At 46.9% G+C, this 22,425-nt stretch overlaps 1 protein-coding gene across 5 annotated transcripts in view; it reads left to right on the forward strand.

The window, feature by feature from the left end:
- ARHGAP17 (Rho GTPase activating protein 17) overlaps positions 1-22,425 on the forward strand; it is a 61,839-nt gene that overhangs the window by 29,516 nt on the left and 9,898 nt on the right. For 2 of the 5 annotated variants that reach the window (XM_053365242.1, XM_053365245.1), the window contains exons 7-18: positions 1,265-1,376; positions 3,202-3,270; positions 3,440-3,521; positions 7,846-7,973; positions 8,732-8,843; positions 13,036-13,117; positions 13,393-13,473; positions 14,414-14,527; positions 15,334-15,425; positions 15,712-15,865; positions 18,821-19,063; positions 20,599-20,759. In XM_053365242.1, the coding sequence (XP_053221217.1) occupies positions 1,265-1,376; positions 3,202-3,270; positions 3,440-3,521; positions 7,846-7,973; positions 8,732-8,843; positions 13,036-13,117; positions 13,393-13,473; positions 14,414-14,527; positions 15,334-15,425; positions 15,712-15,865; positions 18,821-19,063; positions 20,599-20,759 (1,430 nt within the window). The remainder of the gene's footprint in view (positions 1-1,264; positions 1,377-3,201; positions 3,271-3,439; positions 3,522-7,845; positions 7,974-8,731; positions 8,844-13,035; positions 13,118-13,392; positions 13,474-14,413; positions 14,528-15,333; positions 15,426-15,711; positions 15,866-18,820; positions 19,064-20,598; positions 20,760-22,425) is intronic. The other 3 variants (XM_053365244.1, XM_053365246.1, XM_053365247.1) reach the window with 3 other exon arrangements.

Below are 22,425 nucleotides of genomic sequence, written 5' to 3' on the forward strand. Positions count from 1 at the left end.
CTCCGTAGTTGGAGGCAGCAATGCTTCTCAATACCAGTTATCACTGGAAACTGCAGGTGGGGAGAGTGCTCCTGTGCTCAAATCCTGCTTGCTGGTTTTTCATAGGGGCATCTGTCTGGTTGACAACTGTGAGAACAGGATGCTGGGCTAAATGGACCATTGCCCTGATCCAGCAGGGTCGTCTTATGTTCTCTTGCATCCTAGTGGCCGCAGGTCAGGCCATGAGTTGGCCTTGTGACTAATCTGTTTGGCTTGCTTTTTGCCACAGGCCAACCCAATTTCACATCCCCAAACTTGCTTGCAGATCAGAACACAACTCTCTGTTCAGTTATGGACTTCTCCAAATTTTGCAGTGCAGTTTCAATCTCCCCAAAATATACATTTCACATAAAGAAATGCATGCAGAACACATACTTTAGGCAGAAACACATTGGAAAAAGAAATTCGCTTTTGCATTTGGCAAAAGAAAGGCAAGCAGACAATAGGGGATGCTACATAAAAGAATATGAGCAGCTCATTGCTATTTAAAGAAAACCCAACAAAGGCCACCACCAACAAAGCTTGAAATACTTTAGTAGCAAGATACCAGCTAGGAAAGCTGTTGGGGCTTTGGATGACAAAGGAGACAGAGGCTTCCACAAGAGGCAGCAATGGCCACCAACCTGGCTGGCATTGAATGCCAGTTGCTGAAAGTTGCTAGTAGAGAGAATTCTCTTGTGCCCAGGTCCTTCTTTTAGGCTTCTCCTAGGTATCTGGTGGGACACTGTGAGTCCTATTCTCTCTAGGATGGTGGCCTAGAGAGACCACTGGCCTAATCCAGCAGGACGCTTAAGTTATTGGGTAAAATAATTAAAATGCATTTTTAAAAATCATATTTTTTCAGGTAGCAGTTGCACAGAATGAACATGGTTTTATTCCATGAGTTCTTTCAGTAAGTGTGCAAAAAACCAGGCCAGGGCAGACCTATGATTGAGGAAAACTTGACATGGAGCAGACTTAGGCTGGTCCATTGGTTCCACAATGCAACACACTGCTTTAGCCAAACAGGATTCTGGGCTTCTGAACCCGCTTCTGAACCCGCCTGTGCCTGTGCCCATGCTTGTGCTGCTTCCCATGTTCTATACCCTGCTTGGCACACTGCAGGCATCATAAAGTGTGTAGCAGAGAGCGGGGGAGTAGATTGGAGACCTGTGATCACTCCTCATTGTTTTCCCTCTCTGGTGCTCTTTATGCAAGAAGAATAATTCTGATCTCTCTTGTGCAGATGGAACCAGGCCCACAAAACTTCAGCCACCAACTTCCAGGGGCTTCCGTCTAAGATAGATTCCCTCAAGGAGGAGATGGATGAAGCGGGAAATAAAGTCGAGCAATGCAAGGTGCGTTGAGAACTCTTGGAACACTTCCCCAGGGAGAACTGGGCTGCATTCATACCATTCATTTAAACCACACACACAAAGAGTCCTGGCAACTGCAGTTCAACCCTTACAGAGCTACAATTCCCAGCACCCATAACAAACCACAGTTCTCAGGATTCTTGCTGGTGTGTGTACTTCAAATATATGGCATGTATTCAGTCTTGGGCTATTTATTCTGTTTATTTATTTGAAAGCATCTAGAGTCTTTGCCCAATATCTCCTTTCCCACCTGGATTCACAGATCTGCAGGGGAGGCCTGACAAACTTATCTGGCTTCCAAAGACATTGTCCAGTTTTCCCCCCAGAGAAAATGTACCCACCCGTCTCCTTTCTGCTGGGCTGTATTTTCTACCTCACGTCTTCTGTTACCAGCCTTCTCTTCCACTTAGTGGACATGTAGTGCAAAACATTGTCAGCCCAAAACTTGCTTGTCTCTACAACTAACCTCCTGTCCAGGAAAGTCGAGCTCCCCTTAGCTATTGTTTTGAGAAGGCAATAGGAGGCATGATTTGGCTAAATTCTGGGGGAGGGCTTGTGGGTATGTGCCACCCCAATAATTCAAGAACTGATTCTATGGGTCACATCCTGCACTGGGGAAGGGAGTTTAGGGGCACGGAACCCCTCTAATTTACTAGTACTCACCATGGCTATTCCTTCCTGTAAATCCTTACTCTACAGCTAACTCTGTGTACCTCATACATGGCCCAAAAGTGTGCTAAGAGAAGCCAAATCCTGTGATCAAAATAAATTAGGCAAATTAGCGTATATTAGCAACCTCTTCCTATATTTATTATTGTGTCACCCTGCTGCTTTGTATCTGTTACTTGCATTGCATAATTTATTGAGGTTCTGCTAGCGTTCAGCAGGGTCAAGGAGCCATGCAGAGGCTCAACTGCTGGAACTTTTCCACGGTTGGAGGCAGTAATGCTTCAGAATACCAGTTGCTGGGAACCGCAGGAGGGGTGAAAGTGCTCTTGTGCTCAAATCGTGCTTGCCAATTTCCCACAGGCATCTGATTGTCCACTGTGAGAATGGGATGCTAGACTACATGGGCCCCCTTTGGCAGGCTTGCCTTATATTCTTATGCCCAGGCACCCTCTCACACCACACATTTTGCTGTACCAGGGATGGGAAACTTCAGGCCCAGGGGCCAGATGTGGCCCTCCAAGCCTTCTTCTCTGGCCCTTGGGACCTTCCACACCTTTTACCAGCCTTTTATTTCCCTCCCCTTGTGTGGTTTTACCTAACTTGCATGTGGCTTGAATTTTAAAGTATCTTCTTTTTAAAAAATATATTTAATTTGGGTGGGTGGGTCTTGAAGCTAGGCTACTGTGCAAAGGCAAAATTTTGCATCTATTGACCTTCCCATCACTAGCATTTGGCCCCCAGAAGGTTGCCTAGAAGGAAATGTGGCCCTGCACTACGCAGTGCCTACTGTATTGTCAAATTTGGTGTCTGTGTGTGTTTGCAGCCATATCAATATTATAATAATGGATAGAATCATGTTTCTGTAAAGCAGGTAGGCCAAGGAATATTTGACCTGATGTGTGGCTATGCATATGGACCGAGGGGCCATTGATGTGCAGAATTTGCACAGCATGATGGGATTGTGCATTGGGAGGTGTTCTGGCATGATGGCTGGTGGACAGGCAGCCCAGGGAGGGGGCAATTTAAGCTCCCGGGTTTTGCATTCGTCTCTTCTTCTTGGAAATGTGGTGCCTTCCATGGGCTTTGCTGTTGCTGACTTGCAGTTTGTCTTGTTCTGCCCTCCTCCTCTGCCCGAAAGGATCAACTTGCAGCGGACATGTATAACTTCATTTCCAAAGAAGGCGACTACGCCCGCTACTTTGTCTCTGTGAGTACCTCTCTCTCCTCCGAGAGCTCTTCCTTTCTGCAGACATGCATTTCACAAGCTTAATCCGACTGCCTGTGTGTTGTTGTTATTGTTGTTGTTGTTGCTGTTGTTCTTGTTGTGTTCATCCAATGCTAACTTTTTGTTTTTAAAATGTGGGTTCTATTCTCAGTTATTAGAAGCACAAGCAGATTACCATAGAAAAGCATTAGCAGTCTTAGAAAAGGTGCTCCCTGAAATCCAGGCCCATCAAGGTAAAGTAAACCTGTGCTCTGCCTCCTGCTTTTGCCTGTGCCACCTTTGCACTCTCCTCCTCTGACTTTTTCTTTTTTATTCTCCCCCTTTGGCATGCCATCTTTCTGGAATAAGGACACGGGGCCTTTCTTAATGACACCATCTTCCCAAATTGCCCCCCATCCTCTCTGCAGCTGCATTTCTGACATTCTTCCAAGCCTCTATTAATACACTAACAAACCATGGTGGATTTGGTCTGAAACTCCTCAGGGGGCAGCGCCATGCCATGAGCCTGCCAGATCCACCCCTTGGCTTGCCCACCCAGAGCCACCACTTCTCCTGGCCACCTGTTGCTTTTTTGATTGCCATATTTAGGAATCCATGAAGCTGCCTGATACTACCTAGGCTAGAATTATCTCTTGAGTGGCAGCAGCTCTTCAATATCTCAGGCAGAGAGAGGAGGTGTTTCCCAGCCTTGAGATGCTAAAGATTTGAACCTGAGACTCTCTGTATTCAAAGCTAACAAGCTGTGGCCCTCCCTTCGGGGTTGGGCTTTCAAGAGGCCATTCAGAAACTTGGAAGCAAGCGAGGTGCCTTTGGGGAGTGAGTAGCAGGGCAAGGGCCGCCTTCTCCATCCTTTCAGATGTATCCTAGCAGGATTGTACGGTGCTGGGAATGTTGGGGCTTGCAGTCCAAAACATTTAGAGGGAGCCAGGTTGTCTAAGCCTGACCTAGAGTGACAGGGAGAGACAGGTGCGTAACAGGTATTGCAGGGTTCTCAAAAAGACACTACAGGCCACCTGTCAATGAATCCTAAGTCAGAGGAACAAAGGAGTTGCCTTGCAAGAGCAGACAATGGTGTAGTGGTTAAGAGCGGTGGACTTGTAATCTGGTGAACCGGGTTCGCGTCTCTGCTCCTCCACATGCAGCTGCTGAGTGACCTTGGGCCAGTCACACTTCTCTGAAGTCTCTCAGCCCCACTCACCTCACAGAGTGTTTGTTGTGGGGGAGGAAGGGAAAGGAGAATGTTAGCCGCTTTGAGACTCCTTCGGGTAGTGATAAAGCGGGATATCAATTCCAAACTCCTCCTCTTCTTCTTCTACTGTAGGTAGACCCATTGAAATTAACGGACCGAAGTCAGTCGTGCCCATTAAGTTTAATGGGTCTAGTTTGAGTATGGCTTCCTTTGGAGACAGCCCCAAAGCTGCTACTTGCTTTCTTTCCAGTAGCCAGGTGCTTCCAGAGGAAGCCCACAAGTAGGACACTGAGGTGGTGGCCTCGGTGCCTACAATTCAGAAGTAGACTGCCTGAGTACATGGAGGTTCTATATGGCAATAATTTCCCACTCCCTCCATTTCTATAGTACAGGAGCAAATCACAGTCCTCATGTAGCCATCACAGTACCATCCAAGTGCAGGAGAGGTTATCGGTAAGATATCAGCAGAAACAATTCCAAAGTTTGAAGAAGTGTAAAAATATTTAGGAGAAAATCATCCTTAAGGCAGTGGGCAATTGGGGGCGTTACTCAGTGTTAAATGAAAGCTGATGAACCACTTGTGGGAGGAAGAATGAAATGGAGTATCCTGGAGTAGGGCTGTGAACTGGCTTGCTGAAATGGTGAACAGGAGCCCACTCCACACTGCAGCACTTAGTTGTCCTGCTGTTTAAAAAGCCCAAGTGGTTTGCTAGCTGCCAATCATTCAGAGCCATGTGTAAAGAGTTCTGCAAACTAAAACCAGCATTCTAAAATCATAGGGTCTTCTACTATGGCTAAATGACCCTTGATAGATGTGGCCTCCCCAAATTGATCTAAATCTTATTTATTGGCCACCACTGTCTTTTGTGGCAGTAAATTCTGTATGCTCATTATGGGAGGCTAGTAAGGAACCATGGCTGTTCCAGGTTCTGAAGGTGCTTGTTGGCACCATGCCCCATCCTTCCCCACCCCCTGCCCTATGGGAGACTCCACGGTATGGCAAGCATCCCAGCCATGCAGCAGTGAAGAGGAGAGATCTGCCCAGGGCACCTGCATGTCCTGTGCCTCAGATAACTCAGTGCAGCAGTCCTGGCTGCTGTGTCTACTCATCATAATGCATATGTGTGCATGTGCAGCCTGACACCAAAGTGCAGAATAATCTTGGCTGGGGATACTAATAGCTCCTCACATCATCAGAGCAAAGTGTGGACTTAATGGCAAGAGAGAGAGGGAGAAGTAGAGGCTCAATGATTGGGCCTGTGGTCTTTAAGTGGCTCTTTGCAAACCCATCAACCATCTGATACACGGAATTGCACTGGAGTCTTCCTGGACTTTCTGAAGAAGTATGGTGGCAATTTACATTTGAGCAGGAGAGAAATACGTCAGCCATTCTGCTTTGGCCGGCCTTTGCAGTCGTATCCAAATGCTGCTGTATGTCATTTGGCGATGAGCCGGAAGACAGCCTGTGCTCTGCTCCTCTCCATGGTGATGCACTTCATCTTCTGCCCAGGAAAGGGGCTTTGGAAGTGCCCAGTTGGGTGCTGGTGGTTCTGTGCACCCTGGTGCCTTGTGCCAGGGCAATGTGGCAGAAGCATCAAGCGCCTTGGAGTGACCTCAGACATCTCATTGCTAGCACTTCCTGCATAACTAACAGTCTGCTGATGCTCTTAACTCTTCCATCTTTCAACTAGAAGAGCAAATAATAGTTAAAAAGTGTTTTCCTTGGCAGATTGGGAAGAAAAGAAGCTGGCTCGTGCAAAACGATATGCAAGAGCCATTTAAAAAAACCAAAAAACCTATTTCCTCCGTATTGCAATGTTGACAAAGGTAAATTTGGATCGCTATAATGATAGCAGCCTCTGCTGTCTTGGAGAGCAGATTGAACAGCCTTCCAAACATTTAATCTGTCAACATTGTGGTTTCATGTTTGCCTAAAGGGGCAGGTTCTGCACCTTTATATCCTGTGAGCAAATCCTGTCTAAAGTCAGCCAGGTGACGTCATACTATGCCTTCCTCTTGGAGCCAGTTCACACCCCTGTTTAGGTGTGTACTGATTTGCTCTTGACACAGGCTGAGTGTTCAAATCTTGCTGGCCTTTGGAACAGGGCAGGTAAGCAGCTGGCAAAAATACGGCTGACTTGAGCCTTTCTGCACCAGGGCAACCCACTTCTGTGCCTGTGGCAAGCTAGTCTGCTCTAGCTTCACTCTATAGGAGGACCTCAAATTGTGGACACCATATAGAAAAACCAAAATAGGGTGGGTGAGGAGAATAAGTGTGCAGAGGCACAATGGAAAACTTGGTCCCTGTGAGAAGAGAAAATACTTTGATCTGCAGTGGGTTTTCTTCAATAACTGCTTCAGTCACAATGTTTAAGACAGCTTTCAATTGGTCAGAACAACAGCGGCTGCTGAGGAACCCATAAAGGTGTGGTGCCCACAGGACTAAAAGTTACACAGTCTTATATAGAGGCATTCCCTTGCCTTTGCATTACACATGTGCCAAAATTAAGTCACATTCTCAAAGGAAAGCAGGCCTGAATTAGCAGGAATAATTCTGTGTCTACTTCCTTTCAATTTGGCTCAAGGCTTCATTTTTCCTGCAAAACCTTCTTGACACATTTTTAGTACAGCCTAAGTAAGCAGATTCTCCTGACGATGTCCTTTCCCACATTTTTTTTTTTACACCAGTTCACATATAAGATACCTATCAATGTATACATTATAGTATGTTCATCCACTACACATCCCACCAATGCGGTGAACATGCAGCTTACCATTTCATAGGTGCAGTTTGTGACCCAAGCAGTGTGGCCTATGCTAATTGGATTCTGGGACACAGAAGGAAATATGTTCTCAAAGACCCACAGGAAAGCCTAGTTTCATAGCAAGCAATCAGTTGCAAATCCCCACAGACTGGTGGGTGGTGGTTTCATTTTGCTAACAGCTTGCAGTTCTGAGCTTGCACTGAGCATCTCGAAGCATGAATGACACTCGCCAAAGAGGCCGTGTGAATTTGGCCTTCAGGAAAAGCCTGGCTTTTTTGCACAGGAGTCAGTAGCCAAGTCTTTGGCGAATATGATTGCTTGAATTGTGAGTCCTAGCATCTAGAACTGCATCAGCCGGTTGTACAGAGATGGGCAATATTTGAGGGCATTGGCTGTCGGCAGGGTTCTTCTTCTTTTCTTTTTTTTACAATGACTTTGCACAGGCTTGGCATCCTTGCTACTCTCCCAGAGGAAAATTTAAAGGGCTTTGCCAAGTGAACGGTTCGAAGCTGCTCATATCATTGCTCACTGCTACTCCAGATTCCCTCCTTTTACTGCTTTGCAGTAGTGTTGCTGACTGTTAATTGTGCCTCTTTTTGCTAGACAAGTGGAGTGAGAAGCCAGCTTTTGGGACTCCCCTGGAAGAGCATCTCAAGCGCAGCGGCCGTGAAATTGCCCTCCCAATTGAGGCGTGTGTGATGATGTTGCTGGAAACCGGCATGAAGGAGGAGGTAGGGTGCCCACCGTCTCACTGTTGCTCAGTGCCCTCCAGGTGCTTTGAACTACAACTCCCATCATGTTGGAAGTTGCAGTCCAAAGCCTTCTGGAGGGCACCAGGCTGGGCAAGTGGCAGCTTCAGCCACTCTCTACCTTTCCCAAGCTAAATATACCCCTCAACTGTTCGCCATAAGGCTTGGTTTCCAGACCTTTGATCATCTTGGTCACCCTCCTCTGCACACGTTCCAGCTTGTCAACATTCTTCTTAAATTGTGGTGACCAGAACTGGACACAGTATTCCAAGTGTGGTCTGACTAAGGCAGAATAGAGTGGTACTATTACATCCCTTGATCTGGACACTATACTTCTGTTGATGCTGCCCAGAATAGCATTAGCTTTTATTAGCTGAATCACACAGTGAATCACTGAATCACACAGGAAGCTTGTGGTCCTCTAAGACCCTTAGATCCTTTTCACAAGTACTACTGGCAATCCAGGTGTCTTCCATCTTATATTTGTGCATCTGATTTTTCCTGCCTAAGGGTAGAACCTGACATTTGTCCCTGTAGAAATTCATTTTGTAGGTTTGGACCCAGCTCTTTGTTCTGGCAAAGCAAAGTGATGCGTATTTAATTGAACTGAATGTTGACACCTTTGAGATGGAGCGAGCTGCTTGGTGTAAGTTGCAGCCTTAGCAGGTGCTGAAGTACATTTTGTCATGGTGCAGAAACTGCCCCCGTTAAGAGGATTTCTCTTTTCCATCATGACACAGGGCTTGTTCCGGATCGCAGCTGGAGCTTCCAAGCTAAAGAAGCTGAAAGCCGCTCTGGACTGCTCCACCTCGCAGCTGGACGAGTTCTACTCTGACCCTCATGCTGTGGCAGGTAGGTCATTCGCAAGAGAGCGGAATTGTATGTTCCGGGGGCATGGTTCAGGCTTCATCACAAATTCAAGTATTTCTTTGGGGAGTGGAGCACATAGGTATTCATGGCAAAACCAGCAGGGCTGGCACTCAGGTGTGAGAGGTGCAATGCAGGCATGAGTACCATAACATAATAAGAACCCTTCTGAATCAGACCCATCTAGTCCAGCATCCTGTTTTCACAGCAGCCAACTAGATGCCTCAGTGGGAAACCCAGAAGCAGAATTCAAGCACAAGAGCCCTCTTGTCTCTTGTGGCTTCTGGCAACTGGGATTCAGAAGCATTGCTGCTTCCAACTATGGAGGCAGAGCACAGCCATCATGTCTATTAGCCATTGTTAGCCTTCTTCCCCATGGTTTGTCCAATCCTCTTTTAAAGCCATCCAAGTTGGTGACTTATCACTGCCTTCTGTAGAAGAGAGATGCACTGCCATCAACCATCCCCTGCTGTAAGTCAGGGTTGGGAAAATTGAAGTCCTCCAGAGGGCGTTGGACTGCAGCTCCCAGCAGTCAGCATGGCCAGTAATCAAGGATGATGGGAGCTGTAGTCCAAAAACACCTGGAGGGCCACAGGTATTCCCCATCTCAGCTATCAGCAGCCGAGACCAGCACAGGACGCTCTTGTGTTGGGTGCCCTGGCTAAGGCCACTTCTGCAGTTCTTCAAACATAAATAAGAAAATCTTCAAAGGCATAAAGCTCTGAAATATGTCTCATTTGAAGGAGAAATGCAGCTCTCTTGGTAACATTGAAAGCATAACTTGAAAGTCCTGCCCCTCAAGGGATCTTTGTTTCGAAATTGTAGTTGAATTGATTTTCCCTGCTCCTGTGTTTATGTCCTACCTCGGCTGCTTTTCATATTGCATCTGGTATTTTTATTGTATTAGTTTGTCTTATTGATTGTAATGCTGCCTTGAGAGTTTTGTTGGTTTAAAAACAAAACAAAAAAAACCTTACTCTAAATAAAAGGTCATTCAGACACTGATTTCAGTTAGCAGAGGAGAATGCCAGCCTCCCTAGCAATAACTCTAGTTCTGGGGCAGCTGCTTTGGATTTCTCTGTTTTATTTATGCTCATAAATGTATATCCCACCCTTCCACAGAGCCCACAGCTTTGTCTGTGTACCTGCAGCTCCATGAATTTAACATTTAACATGAACATCCAGTCAGTCCCCTCAATGCAGATAGAAATGAGGTTTGTTTCATCAGCTTGCACTGTTGTGCAAAATACAACACTATCAGTTGGCAGTGACAATTGTGTCCTTGGCCACAGTGAACTCTGCAGGAACAAACTCCTCTTCTCCCAGGCTCATCCTCCTCATCCTTGACCTGGCACTAAACTCTGAATGCACTCGAATAAATGCAGGGAAGGTCTTGTTTGGTTGAAGGTAGCACCCCCTCCTTGACTTTCCAACGGGCTTCAAATGCATTCAAACTATATTTTATATTTATTATATCTGTTATTTTTATATTCTGTTTTTCAGGCAAGCTTGGCCCCCAAGGCAGGTTACAATTAAAATTCATCACAGGATGCAATGTAAGGAAGTGTGCGTGTAGATAGATAGATAGATAGTTAGGAAGAGAAAGGGTGATGTTTGCAGCTCACTGAACCCATTTTGTGCTCCTCTGGACATTGCCTTGCTGGCTAGTTTCTTCCATTGTTGCATTTTAACCCAAGCCAGTAGCTGAACCTGTATGCTTGGGGGTGCAGAGAAGCAGGTGGCCGAATCCCCCTTCCGTTCTCTGTCCAGTATGCCTGTCAAATGTTGCGTGAAGGCAGATGGGAAGTCAGGTTTGAGCTGGCCGCACCCTCTCTCCCCAGGCCACACCCCTCCAAAACTTGCTTGGATTTCAGAGGCAAGACCCCCAGCATGCCCCTGAGTTGGAGACTGGACAGTGCTAGTAGAGATGGTTGCCTAAGGCAGCCTAAATTGTTGAACCTTGCTGTGGCGCTCTTCAGAATGTCAGCTGCAGTCAGCTGGCTGGTTTGGTTCAGCTAAGGTATGGTGCACATCGGAAGTGCAAATGGCCTCGACCCAGTATACCTGAAGGAGTGTCTCCACCCCCATCGTTCTGCCCGGACACTGAGGTCCAGCTCCGTGGGCCTTCTGGCGGTTCCCTCATTGCGAGAAGCAAAGCTACAGGGAACCAGACAGAGGGCCTTCTTGGTAGTGGCGCCCGCCCTGTGGAACGCCCTCCCATCAGAGGTCAAAGAGATAAACAACTACCTGACATTTAGAAGACATCTGAAGGCAGCCCTTTTCAGTGAAGCTTTTAATGTGTGACATTTTAATGTATTTTTAATCTTTGTTGGAAGCCGCCCAGAGTGGCTGGGGAAACCCAGCCAGATGGGCGGGATATAAATAATATACTATTATTATTATTATTATTATTATTATTATTATTATTATTATTATTGAAGGGCCAGAGGCAGAGCTAGCTGCTCCGTCAGGGAGCATCCCGGGGGGGCACTGCCCGCAGTGAAGTCACCCCCCCCTCAAGGCTGGCGCCCGGGGAGGGCCTCCCCCACCTTTCTCCGCTACTGGGAGGGGCAGCCAGCCTGTGTGCTCTGTGGGGCTCCCTTGGGGATGAAGCAGGCTTCATATTCTTTAAGAACTCCCCAGGTATTTCTGCAAACCCAGCCCCTTTACCTACACCATCTGAGCCTGTCTTTTGTTTCTAGGTGAAGACATTAAATCTGTGCGCTTTCTTCATTTTTAAAAAACGCTGTTGGCCAGCTGCCCTCCCTCAGATCTGGTTGCTGGCAGAAGGGGAGCCTTATGACACTGTCTTGCAGTGCCACCTAGTGTGTGGCCTGGGTAGTGAACACTGCCACGCCATTGAACTCTCCTTCCCTTGAACATGAAAATAATCGTTAATTAGGAATGTGCTTTTCTCCAGCTGCTAAAATTTGGGTTGTTATGCAGAGGGGAGGGAGGGAGCAGCCTCAACATTGAAACTGTGTTTTGTTAAGGACATTGAAGAAATGGCAAAGATTGAAGAGTAAATTCAGTTATGATATGGAGGCGGGAGGAAACATTTTATTATGATTGGGTATTTATTAGATTTGTGAGGAACATATATGGATTACATATTAACTACTATAACTTAGACTAATCTGAAATGGCGTTAACGATTCAATATTATGATTAGTGATTGCATTTATAAATGTGTACTATATTTCACTTTATTATATTTATATTAGCATACTAGTGGCCTTGATGCTATTGTTGAGTATTTTAAATTGTGTTAACTTAGAATTCATCTGAAGAAGAAAGTTTGAATGTATTAGCTAGCAGTTAAGCCCAGGTTTTTGAACAGGGAGTTGATTGTGAAAATAGTTGGCATCTGTCTGCCTCGGGAGACAATGGAAGTATGCCTTCGAGGGTGAAACAAAACCATTGGAGAGTTAACAGTGCCTGCTGTGGCTGTAGAGGCTGATATGGAAGAGACATGTTTTGTTGCAGATGGGGCAGATGGAAGGTGTCCAGTTGTGTTGATGCAGGCGTACTATGATGTTTCTTCTCTCTGTGCTCCTCCCAGTGGCCATTCCTCCTCTGTTCACTGCTTATGCATGCACGACCTGACTGATTGTCTCCAGGCAGGGTTAATGTTGCCAGCCTTCATGTCATGTTCGCACACATCTTTGTGATGCAGAGTTGGTCTGCCAATGGGCCTGGTACCTGAAGCCAGAGTAGATTATGAACAAGTGAACAAATATTATCATTCCCTTTTGATAGATGATGTACATTTCAATTAATTTACAGCTGTCATTGATTGCACATGTAGATGGAAAGTAAGCACAACTGCATATAAAAAAAGATGATGATGATGATGATTTCTACCCCACCCATCTGGCTGGGTTTCCCCAGCCACTCTGGACAGCTTCCAACACATGTAAAAACTCTGCTTTTCTTAAAATGTCACTTCCTCCAGATCTTCTGCCACCATTGGAGATTTCAGAACAGTTTTCCCCCAGGGATGTTTCCAGCAGAATCTGTGCTTGCTTGGTGCTGCTATAGAAAAGGTCCCCATTGTGCCTTGATTTTGTTGGGTGTGCCACCTTCAACAATAGTTCTGACGCAGGCTGGGGTGGGAGGTCAAGTCTTCCCAGATGCACTGTTCTGCCACTTCATGCCTGCCTTGTTGTTGCTCCAGGTGCCCTGAAGTCTTACCTGAGGGAGCTGCCAGAGCCATTAATGACCTACGCCCTGTACGAAGAGTGGACGCAAGTTGCAAAGTAAGGAGAACATGAAATGGGCTTTTTCTGGTTTAAGTGGGAAGCCAAGGAGGAGAAATGGGCTTCCTAAGGCCCATAAAGCCTTCTGAAGCATGCATCTTCTCTCGATGCTCCCTTTGTGCTGCTCTTAAAAGCTCCTTTCAGATTATGGCCTTCTCTCTGAAGCCTGCTTTGAGCCATTCCTCCATTTGTTTCTCACTATTTCCTTTTGCTTTGAATGGAACCTCACATTATTGCAGAGCCCTTGGCTCAAGAGAACTTATTTCCTTCCCCAGCATACAAGACCAGGACAAGAAACTTCAGGACCTGTGGAGGATTTGTCAGAAATTGCCAAAGCACAACCTGGCCAATTTCAGGTAGGGAGCAAGGAGGTGTGGGGTGTACTTAGCTCTGTACCATGGGTCACACCATTTCCCACCAGGCAAAAGAGTGGTTGTCTTAAGAGTATTCCAGTCTCCCATTCCCCAAGATCTACCTTTTTGTGTTTAAGCTGAAGAAAACCGGCACGACAGCGAGAAAGAAGAATGTGGTTATTTGTTTGTTTTAACCCTGAGAACTGTTTTGCTGGACCTTCATTGTTTATGCTTCCTTTTGCAAGGTGCACTGCTTTTGAGTTTTTAATAAGGAAAAGGGCCTTATAAAGTATTAACCGATTCCTATAATCACAGGGGTGAAACGGCTGCCACGCCGTATATTTTAAGAGCTGTTAAGAACAGCAGAGCGGGATGCAGGCAGATTTGATGCACACAAGAGCATAGAAGGAAACCTTAGAAGCTGCCATATCAAGTTAGACCCTTGGTCCACCTGTCTCAGTATTGTCAGCTCTGCAGAGTTGCAGGCAGGGATCTTGTCTTGGCCCTCTTTGGAGATCGAACCTGTGACCTTCTGCATGCAAAACAGGTGCTTTAACTCTGAGGTGCAAACACTACCTAGCATGAGGTTCTGTTGCTCGAGCCCAGTGAAATGAAGAGGTAAGAGCCAGGCAGTGGTTTCCAATGGAAACATGATGTCCCATGTTAGGCAGTGGAGTAGATTTCTGTTTGTGTTCTCTGCCTCAGGCACTAAAATGCTGGGGGTGGGCACCGAAACTTGTTTGACACGGCTGTTTGTTGGGTCCTCCTGCCCAAGTAGTTGTCAGGATTCAAGATGCTACATGGGACTTTTAACCACCCCTTTCTTTCTCCCAGAAGAGAGAATGAGCAGAGAATTTATTAGAATCGGGGTGGGGATGTCCCTGCAGCATATTGAGCCTTGTTTCGCATCCAGCTCTTTTAAATCCTGAATTATTCCTGGCAGGTACTTAATCAAATTCCTTGCAAAGCTCGCTCAGTACAGTGATGTTAACAAGATGACGCCCAGCAACATTGCCATCGTGCTGGGCCCCAACCTCCTGTGGGCCAAGAATGAAGGGTAAGTGATCAAGGGACTTAAAAAAAAATAAAACCCTGGTTCAGCTTTTTGTTTTTAAGCACAAAACCATTAGCAATTTGCCATAAGCAGGTTGACCACTCCTCACGCTTCCACTACTTTTCACATTGTTTACATGTTTTTTATCAGATAAAAGAAAGTCCTCCACACAATGTAGAGGTAAGCTAGGGAACTCTCTCATGCAGGAGGCAGTGAGGGCTACTGACCTAGATGGCTTTAAAAGTGGATTAGGCGTATTCATGGAGGAGAGGGCTATTGATGGCTACTAGCCACAAGGGATATGTTCCATCTGCAGTGCTTCTGAATACCAGCTCCTGGAAACTGCAGGACAGGAGAGTGCGCTTGTCTTGGGTCCCTCTTGAGATACCCAAGCTGGCCACTGTGAGAGCAGGATGCTGGACTAGGTAGGGCCATTGACCTGATCCAGCAGGTTCTTACATCCTTACACTCACAGACCACGATTAGGTCACCCAGCCCAGCTGGGGGATCTATTTGGGTAGCGGGGAGGCCAGTTCTTGAGCATCTGCAGGCAGTTCTGGATCCAAAGCAGAGTTGGGAGAGGTGTTCACAGCTAATGAATCCCAGCAGGTTAAATCCACACCAGTCTTTCTACTGATTTCTGTTCCATTTATTTGATTATGTGTATTGGAGGGGAAAAGAGGTGGGTTGCTTCTTACAGCAAGAAACTGATGATAAGGGGCAGATTTTATTGGAGGTAGCACAGAGGAGGTGGTCTTCTCTGGCAAGTTTGCTACTCACTGTAGATTTGCTCCTGCGTCCCTCAACAGCTCCCTTGCAGAAATGGCAGCAGCAACATCCGTGCATGTGGTAGCAGTTGTGGAGCCGATTATCCAGCATGCCAACTGGTTTTTTCCTGAAGGTAAATGGCCCATTTTCTCCATTTTCTGAGGTTAAGATGCTGTTCTAAATAGTTTGTTGCTGAATGATGAGCTATTGTATACATACGCTTTGTCTCAACTCTTCTTAATGAGACAAGAGGTGCAGAATGAATTCATCTCAATACTTGCATGTATGAGCTATAGGGTTTCTTTGAGGCTTACATAATATTTATGAACTAAAATTAAGTCCAGGGAAAAGATGCCTTTCTGAACTGCTTGGAAGATGGGCCGGGGCAGATAAAGAATAAACTTTCTTTTGTACTCCAGAGGTGGATTTCAACGTGTCGGGAGCCTTTGTGGCACTGCCTGCGGTGAATTCGAATCACCTGCACACAGGGAATGACTACGACTCGGGGACCTTGGAGCGGAAGAGGCCCATCAGCATGGCCGTGATGGATGGGGAGCAGCTGAGGAAGGAAGGGTAGGGCAGCCCCCCATCTCCCTCTGACTTTTGTACCCCCTTCTGGCCACAGGGGCTTAACCTCTTCCTTCAACACTGTTGGGGAGAGGTCAGCTTAGGCCTCTGAGGTTGTTTCTGAGGTCATTCACCTGATTTATCCGCCTGAACCAGCCTCCCTCTCTTCCCCATACATTAGAAATTTGGGCTGTTTCCACAAACTCTCCTTTCCCTCTCCTGAGTCAGAACAGTAGCTGGGTAGGAAATAGAGGAAAGTCAAGCGCCACAGAATCATAGAATTGTATAGTTGGAAGTGTCATCTAGTCCAACCCCCTGCAGTGCAGCAATCACAGCAAAAGAATCCCCAAAGAGTCCAGAACTTCTTGGTCCCTTTTGGCATTTCTCATCTCGCCCCTCCTTTCTCTGCCGTAGAACGTGTTTATTGTGTGTATAGATAGCTGATCTCTGAAAACTAGTGGAAGTTGACAAAAATCTCTCACGTTTTTTGCTCCTCACATAACCACTTTGCACCTGGGAAAAGCACACAGTGCAAACTTCCATTTAATGCAGTAGCAGCACAGATGCTAATTGACTCCCATTAGCAGAAACCCACTAATAGTTTGAAAGTCAGATAGGCGGGTCTCTTAACAAACCCCTTAATGCAGCAAGAAGGGGTCCCAGTGGGTCTCCCCCCCCCCTTTTGAAGGGCATCCTGCCATTTTGATACCACCCCGAAAGAGGCCCCAAGGACCTACATGCGTTCAAGTTTGGACACCCGCTGTAGTGCAAACCTATCTAAAGTTGAACTGAGTCAAGGCGTTGTTCTCCTGAGACAGCTGGTCGTGTCAACAGGGCCCCTGGGAGCCCCATAGTACAGCTGGGGGCAAATGTGGTGCCGTTGCAAACAAGCCCTTAGTGGTTCCTTTCCCCCTCGTTGCTGCAGCCTGAGGAAGATCCAAAGGTAACATACTAGCATTTCCTTCTCCCTGTGTTCCATGCATGATGCAAGCCATGGAAGGTTGGTGGGGGAAGCTGTCGCTGTTGCCTACCTTCTGAGTCATTGGAGCAACAGTAGATGGGATTTCTCTCCTCTCAGATTGCGCAGTGCCTACAGTAACATGGTATGAGGAAGGCCTCACGGCAGAGGCTTCTGATTTGGTGGGGCAGCAGCATCCATTGCCCAGCGCTAGAACTCCCAGAACCCACTTTTGTTGCTTCTCCCCTCTGCACAACCCATCATAGCTTTTGTTTCATCCCATCAGTCTCATCCCCTTTCCCTACAGCTGTCTGGCAGGGGTGGGGAACCCATCTTTCAGCCCAAAGACCACATTCTCTTCTTTTTTGGGTGTGTGTAGAGCGCATGCCACTGATGGGTGGGGCCAGAAGAGGAAGTGGGCAGGGCAGTTAACAATTTCTCATTTTCTACAGCAGGCAAGTTTCTGCACACATTCTCACACACCCCTCTATCCAGATAAATGCAAGTGGCATGGTTAGGATCTGGGAGACCAGGGTTCAAATCTCTACTCGGCCACAAAGCTCACCAGGTGACTTTGGGCCAGTCACTGCCTCTCAGCCTAACCTACCTCACAGGGTTGTTGCAAGGATTACATGAGGAGTGAACCATGCACACCACCTTAAGCTGCATATAAATGCAGTAAATAAATAAATGATCAGAGTTTACAGACACATTCTAGCCAGGCAAAAACATGGAGGGAGGATGTGATGCAGGGCCAGTGAGGGGTGTGGCCTGGGCAGAGGTCTGGGGGCCAAGGAGAAAAATCTGCAGGGCTGCTTTTGGCCCTCGGGCCTGAGGTTCCCCACCCCTGTCCTGGAAATTAGTTGCTGTCTTAAGTTGAACTAAAGCTAGGCAGGCTCTGCCTATCCAACTGCCTTCTCAATTCATTTTGGCACTAAATTCCAGCCTAACAGGCCTTCCCTCGCCTTGTGAATGGAAGAGCATCATAGTTCAAAATGCAGAGGTTTTGTTTTGCTTTGGTTTTTTTTAAAAAAGAGTTATGCTTTGGCTTACTGCAGTGTGGCTAGACTAGCGGTCATTCACCATCTATCCATTGCTAAGTTATGGTAAAAGTCTCCCATTTTTCATGCTTTTGTTAGTGCAAATTAATCAGGGTTGTGTGTTCTGTCCTTAAAAAAAACAAAAACAAAAATCATTTTAAAGCTGGGGGGGCTCTGTATGATTAGATTTTGCAGATGAAGCAGAATCGGCATATTTGGGCTGGTTTGCATCCTCCTGCATTTGGTGGGAATGCGGGAAAAATTCTGCTAGGCACACCCTCCTTTCCATGGAGGGTCATAGTCAGTCCCAGTTGTCCCCTCACAGTGGGGCTTCTAAGAATTCATAATGCAGTTTGCCCAGCTGTTCCAAAACCTTCATTCCTGGCTCTGCTGGCTTCCTGTTTCCTCAGGAAGCTGGATTCTGTGCCGTCCTTTCTCTGAATTGACCTGGTATTGCAGAACACACCCATCCCTGCAATTAATACTGAATAGAGGTACAGATGCAGCATCCTTGGCTTAATCAAAGGTGGCGGCAGCTTGAGCACATCAGGCTTTCGGATCAAAACTGCAGCCAGAATCCTTTTGGTAAGAAGAGGCACTTCGTGTGCCAGGAGAGAAAGTGGTACTTCTTCTTCTGGCATGGATAAATGCTCCTCTGTTCCTGTGACCCAAATAGTTACCCTGTGGACATGACCACTTGCCTTGATGTTTGCTCATTGCTCTTGTGCCCTTCCTACCTGCTTGATTGTGCCAAGGTGCGTTGCATGCCTCTTAACTCTTAACAGTGTCCTGCAGACAAGTTTTGAGAGCTTTTCCCTGCTGCTTCTTTGCATGCTGAGCGGCAGGGACTAGTCTCTTGTCCAGCCCTCATAGCTGAACTGCCCTTGTTTGTTTTCTGGGTGTTTTCTGTGTAGCTACTAGTCCGCATGGTGTGTTTTCCGTCTCTCTTTCTCTCCTTTGTAGCTATGGTGTCAAGGTTATGGACTTCCAGGCGATCCCCAGGAGAGGTGGCACTATAAGTAGAAAGCACACAGCCCCAGCTTTCCAGCCACCACTTCCGCCCACTGAGGCTGGCCCGCTGGCACAGGCCACAGCGGAGCAGCACCCACAGGGCCCTGGGGCTGAGCCCGCCCCCTTGGGTGCTGCATCCGTCCCCCTTCCCGGCCCAGCAGAGCAGTCCCAAAGCCAAGGCGCTGAGGACGGCAGGTAAGATGGAAAGACTTCAGACCGAAAGACTTTCGCAGAGACTTCCGTCTGTTTCAGCCTTCCCCAACCCTTTTTGGACTATAACTCCCATCAGCCCCAGTGGATGCTGGGAGCAGTAGTTCAAAGCAACTGAAAGGTCTCATGTTGGAGAAGGCTGATCAATTAAATCAAGGCAGTAGCAAAGTCCTTTTGAATTGAAAAAAGCTCCTGGCAAGAGACCAGTTCACATGTTCTTCCTTCTTAGTCAAGGTGTGCCCCGTAATTTGCCTCATTCAAAAGGATTTAACTGGCAAGGCTAGCCTGCACTTTTGCAGGACCCTCACAGGTTGATGTTCGCCTGGCTTGGCCCCTGGGAGCAGGGAAATCCTCCCTCCTTTGGCAGATCAGGGGTTGGAGAGTGCAGGTCGACTCCTGCTGCGCACCCATATGGCCCCAGCTGTGGAAAGCAGCCACCCTCTCTCTCCTTCCCACACAGCCTTGAGAGCCAAACAGCTTCTTCCTTTCTGCCCATAGCTAAAACCTCCACAGGTCTGGTCTTTTGTGTGGGTGCCCAAGTAGCCTGTGCCATGAGCCGCCTCCTCAGCCTGAGTCATCTAGCCCAACTCCCTCTCCTTCCCTTAGCCCTTTCTTCTCCCACTTGACGTGGGTGGTCAACTGGAGCTCAACATGAGCTACACACTGTTTCAAGAGGAGTTTGTCCTAATGCTCCCTGTTGCTTGTCCATGTGTGTTCCTGGATGTGCAAATAGTCCTGGAGTGAAGCATAAACCCCCTGGAATAACCTCACCCTGCCCTTGTCAGTGCTTAACAGCAGTGTGCCCCTTACCCAAACAACCCCCCCATGGATGTCTGTGTTGGAAATTACACAAGTGTGGTTTTTGGGTGGCTGGCGGGGTAGGTTAGGACCAGCAACTCAGAAGTCAGTTTAACTTTCTTATCTACCCTATAGTGTAGCCCAGGCATAGGCAAACTCAGCCCTCCAGATGTTTTGGGACTACAACTCCCATCCTCATTAGCTAACAGGACCAGTGTTCAGGGATGATGGGAGTTGCAGTCCCAAAACATCTGGAGGGCCAAGTTTGCCTATGCCTGGTGTAGCCTTTCCCCAAGTTGGTGCCCTAGAGCTGATGCAAATTGTAGTCCAGTGCAGGAAGAGGACACAATCAGACTTGAAGAAGGCTGCCACACTTATAGTCCTAACCCCAACCAGCCCTCTCGAGCAGGTGAACAGTATTTTATGCACCAAGGCAGGTCTCAGCCTGCTACTTGGATCTCTTCACTACACTTGGGTAGCGGGATCTTTAGAGAGAATCCACTTACGCCTCCCAATAGCAGAACATAGGAAGTGCCTGCTGGATCCCATAGCCCATTGAGTCCAGCATCCTGTTCTCACAGTGGCCAGCCAGATGCCGTAGTAGGAAACCCTCCAGCAGGACCAAGCTCAAGAGTGCTGCCCGCCTCCCATGTCTTCCAGAAACATGCTGCCTCTGACCCTGAAGGAGCAGCCTTTGATCAGAGTCTTTTCTCCCTTCCCAGCAGTTCAAAACCAAAGGACCCCACGACTCCCCCGCCCACGAGGAATGGGGGGCATGGAAGTGCTGCTCAGGCCTACCCACAGCCCAGCGCTGGCAACAGCCAGCTCTCCGTGGGACAGTCGCAAGTCTCTGCGGGGCCCAGTCCACATGCCGTCAGGCGAGGTTAGTCCTTCAGGAGTCTAATGAACATGCCTGTGTTCCAGGAATAGGTTGGCGGCCGTCTCAACATACTAAGCTTAAAGTTGGGACTCCTGCAGGCTCTTCCTTGGGCATCTGTTTCTTGTTCATGACAGTAGCATCACTTGTGGGTGGGAGGGGGCGGGATAGAGGGAGTTATTCCAACACTGACTCTCCTGTTTGGGGCCAGGGGTGCATTAAGAGGCAATGGAATGTGCCCATTGCTGTTTTTTCTAGAAAAATAGGTGCCGGTACTCACCATGAAGTTGTTACAGTAAGTGTCACACTTTTTAACAACAAAAATAGGTGTCAGTACTGCATACCTTTGAGTACCCCCTGAGGGGAAAAGCACAGTGCGTGTTTGACATGGCGGTGGCTGGCTACTGTTGTCATTCTGCGCCCATCAAACGTGGAAGATGATGCTCTGTTAGCCTTATTTATTTGCTTGTTTTCCGTGAATGACTGTTTTAAGTTTAGTTAGCATCTCTTTTGCACTAGGAGAGCGTGGAGGGTGAGGAATGGTGGACAGGGTCACGAAGAGGTTGACTGAAGGGAGAGGGGGAGGTGATGGAGGAGGATTAAATTTATTACCTGCCCTTCACCAGCAGGTCCCAGGGCAAGTTACAACCATTTACAATTCAGTATTAAAAACAGTTAAAACGTATTATATTCAGGGCCCTGAAGAAGCACATCACCTGCAAAAAGGCCATGGTAAAGTGATTGCTGAAAGTTGTATAGTGAGGAGAAAGGGGTCCAAGCAAGAATCAGATTTCAGATCGGAAATCTTAAAAATGTTTGCAGAAATTAGACAAAGTGAGAAGAATCTAGAAACAAAAATAGAACAAGTAGACTTAAAGATAGGGAAAATGGATAAGAAAATAGATGAAACTGTAAATGAATTGAAAGGCCAAATTAAAGAGGTATCCAAAAGAACTCATGTATTAGAGGAGGGAATGAAAAAGACAAAATTGGAAATGAAAGAACTAAAACGTGAAGATGATAAAATTAGAGTAGGCCTCTTAGAAACTAATAAATCACAAGAAGAAATGTGGGATGCGATCTCTATGAACGAACTTAGACAACGGGAAATTAATTTAAGGATGAGAGGGGTCCCAGAAAATCAAGGTGAAAATATTAGACAAAAATTAGTAACAGAATTGGCACAATGGTTGGAGTACCAAATAGAAGAGATAGCAGGCATGGTACAGAATGCTTTTAGAATGAAAGTGAGAACGACTAAGGCAAGAAGACTGCCTGGGGATTGTCTGATAACCTTTAAGGATAGAGATATGAGGAATTTGGTACTCCAAAAAAATAGAGAAAAAAGACTAATGATAGATGGGAGTTATATAATTATTTTTAAAGACATTCCAATTAGACTGCTAAAACGAAGAGACCCTTATAAGCCACAGGTGCAAATTCTTAAAAAGAATAATATAGAATTCAAATGGGAGTTCCCGGAGGGGATCTCCTTCACCTACAAAAACAAGAGACACAGATTGACCAGCCCGGAAGAGATAGGTAAATTTCAGAGGAAATATAAGGAATTGTTAATAGAGGAAGAAGAAGAACTTAAAGGAGCAGTAGGAGGAGTGGAGGTTAAAGGTGTGAAGGATTTGGGGGAGAGGAAGAAATTGGGAGAAAGGCTAGA

Source organism: Podarcis raffonei, chromosome 14 (assembly GCF_027172205.1).
Source record: "Podarcis raffonei isolate rPodRaf1 chromosome 14, rPodRaf1.pri, whole genome shotgun sequence".
In the NCBI taxonomy this organism is placed as follows: domain Eukaryota; kingdom Metazoa; phylum Chordata; class Lepidosauria; order Squamata; family Lacertidae; genus Podarcis; species Podarcis raffonei.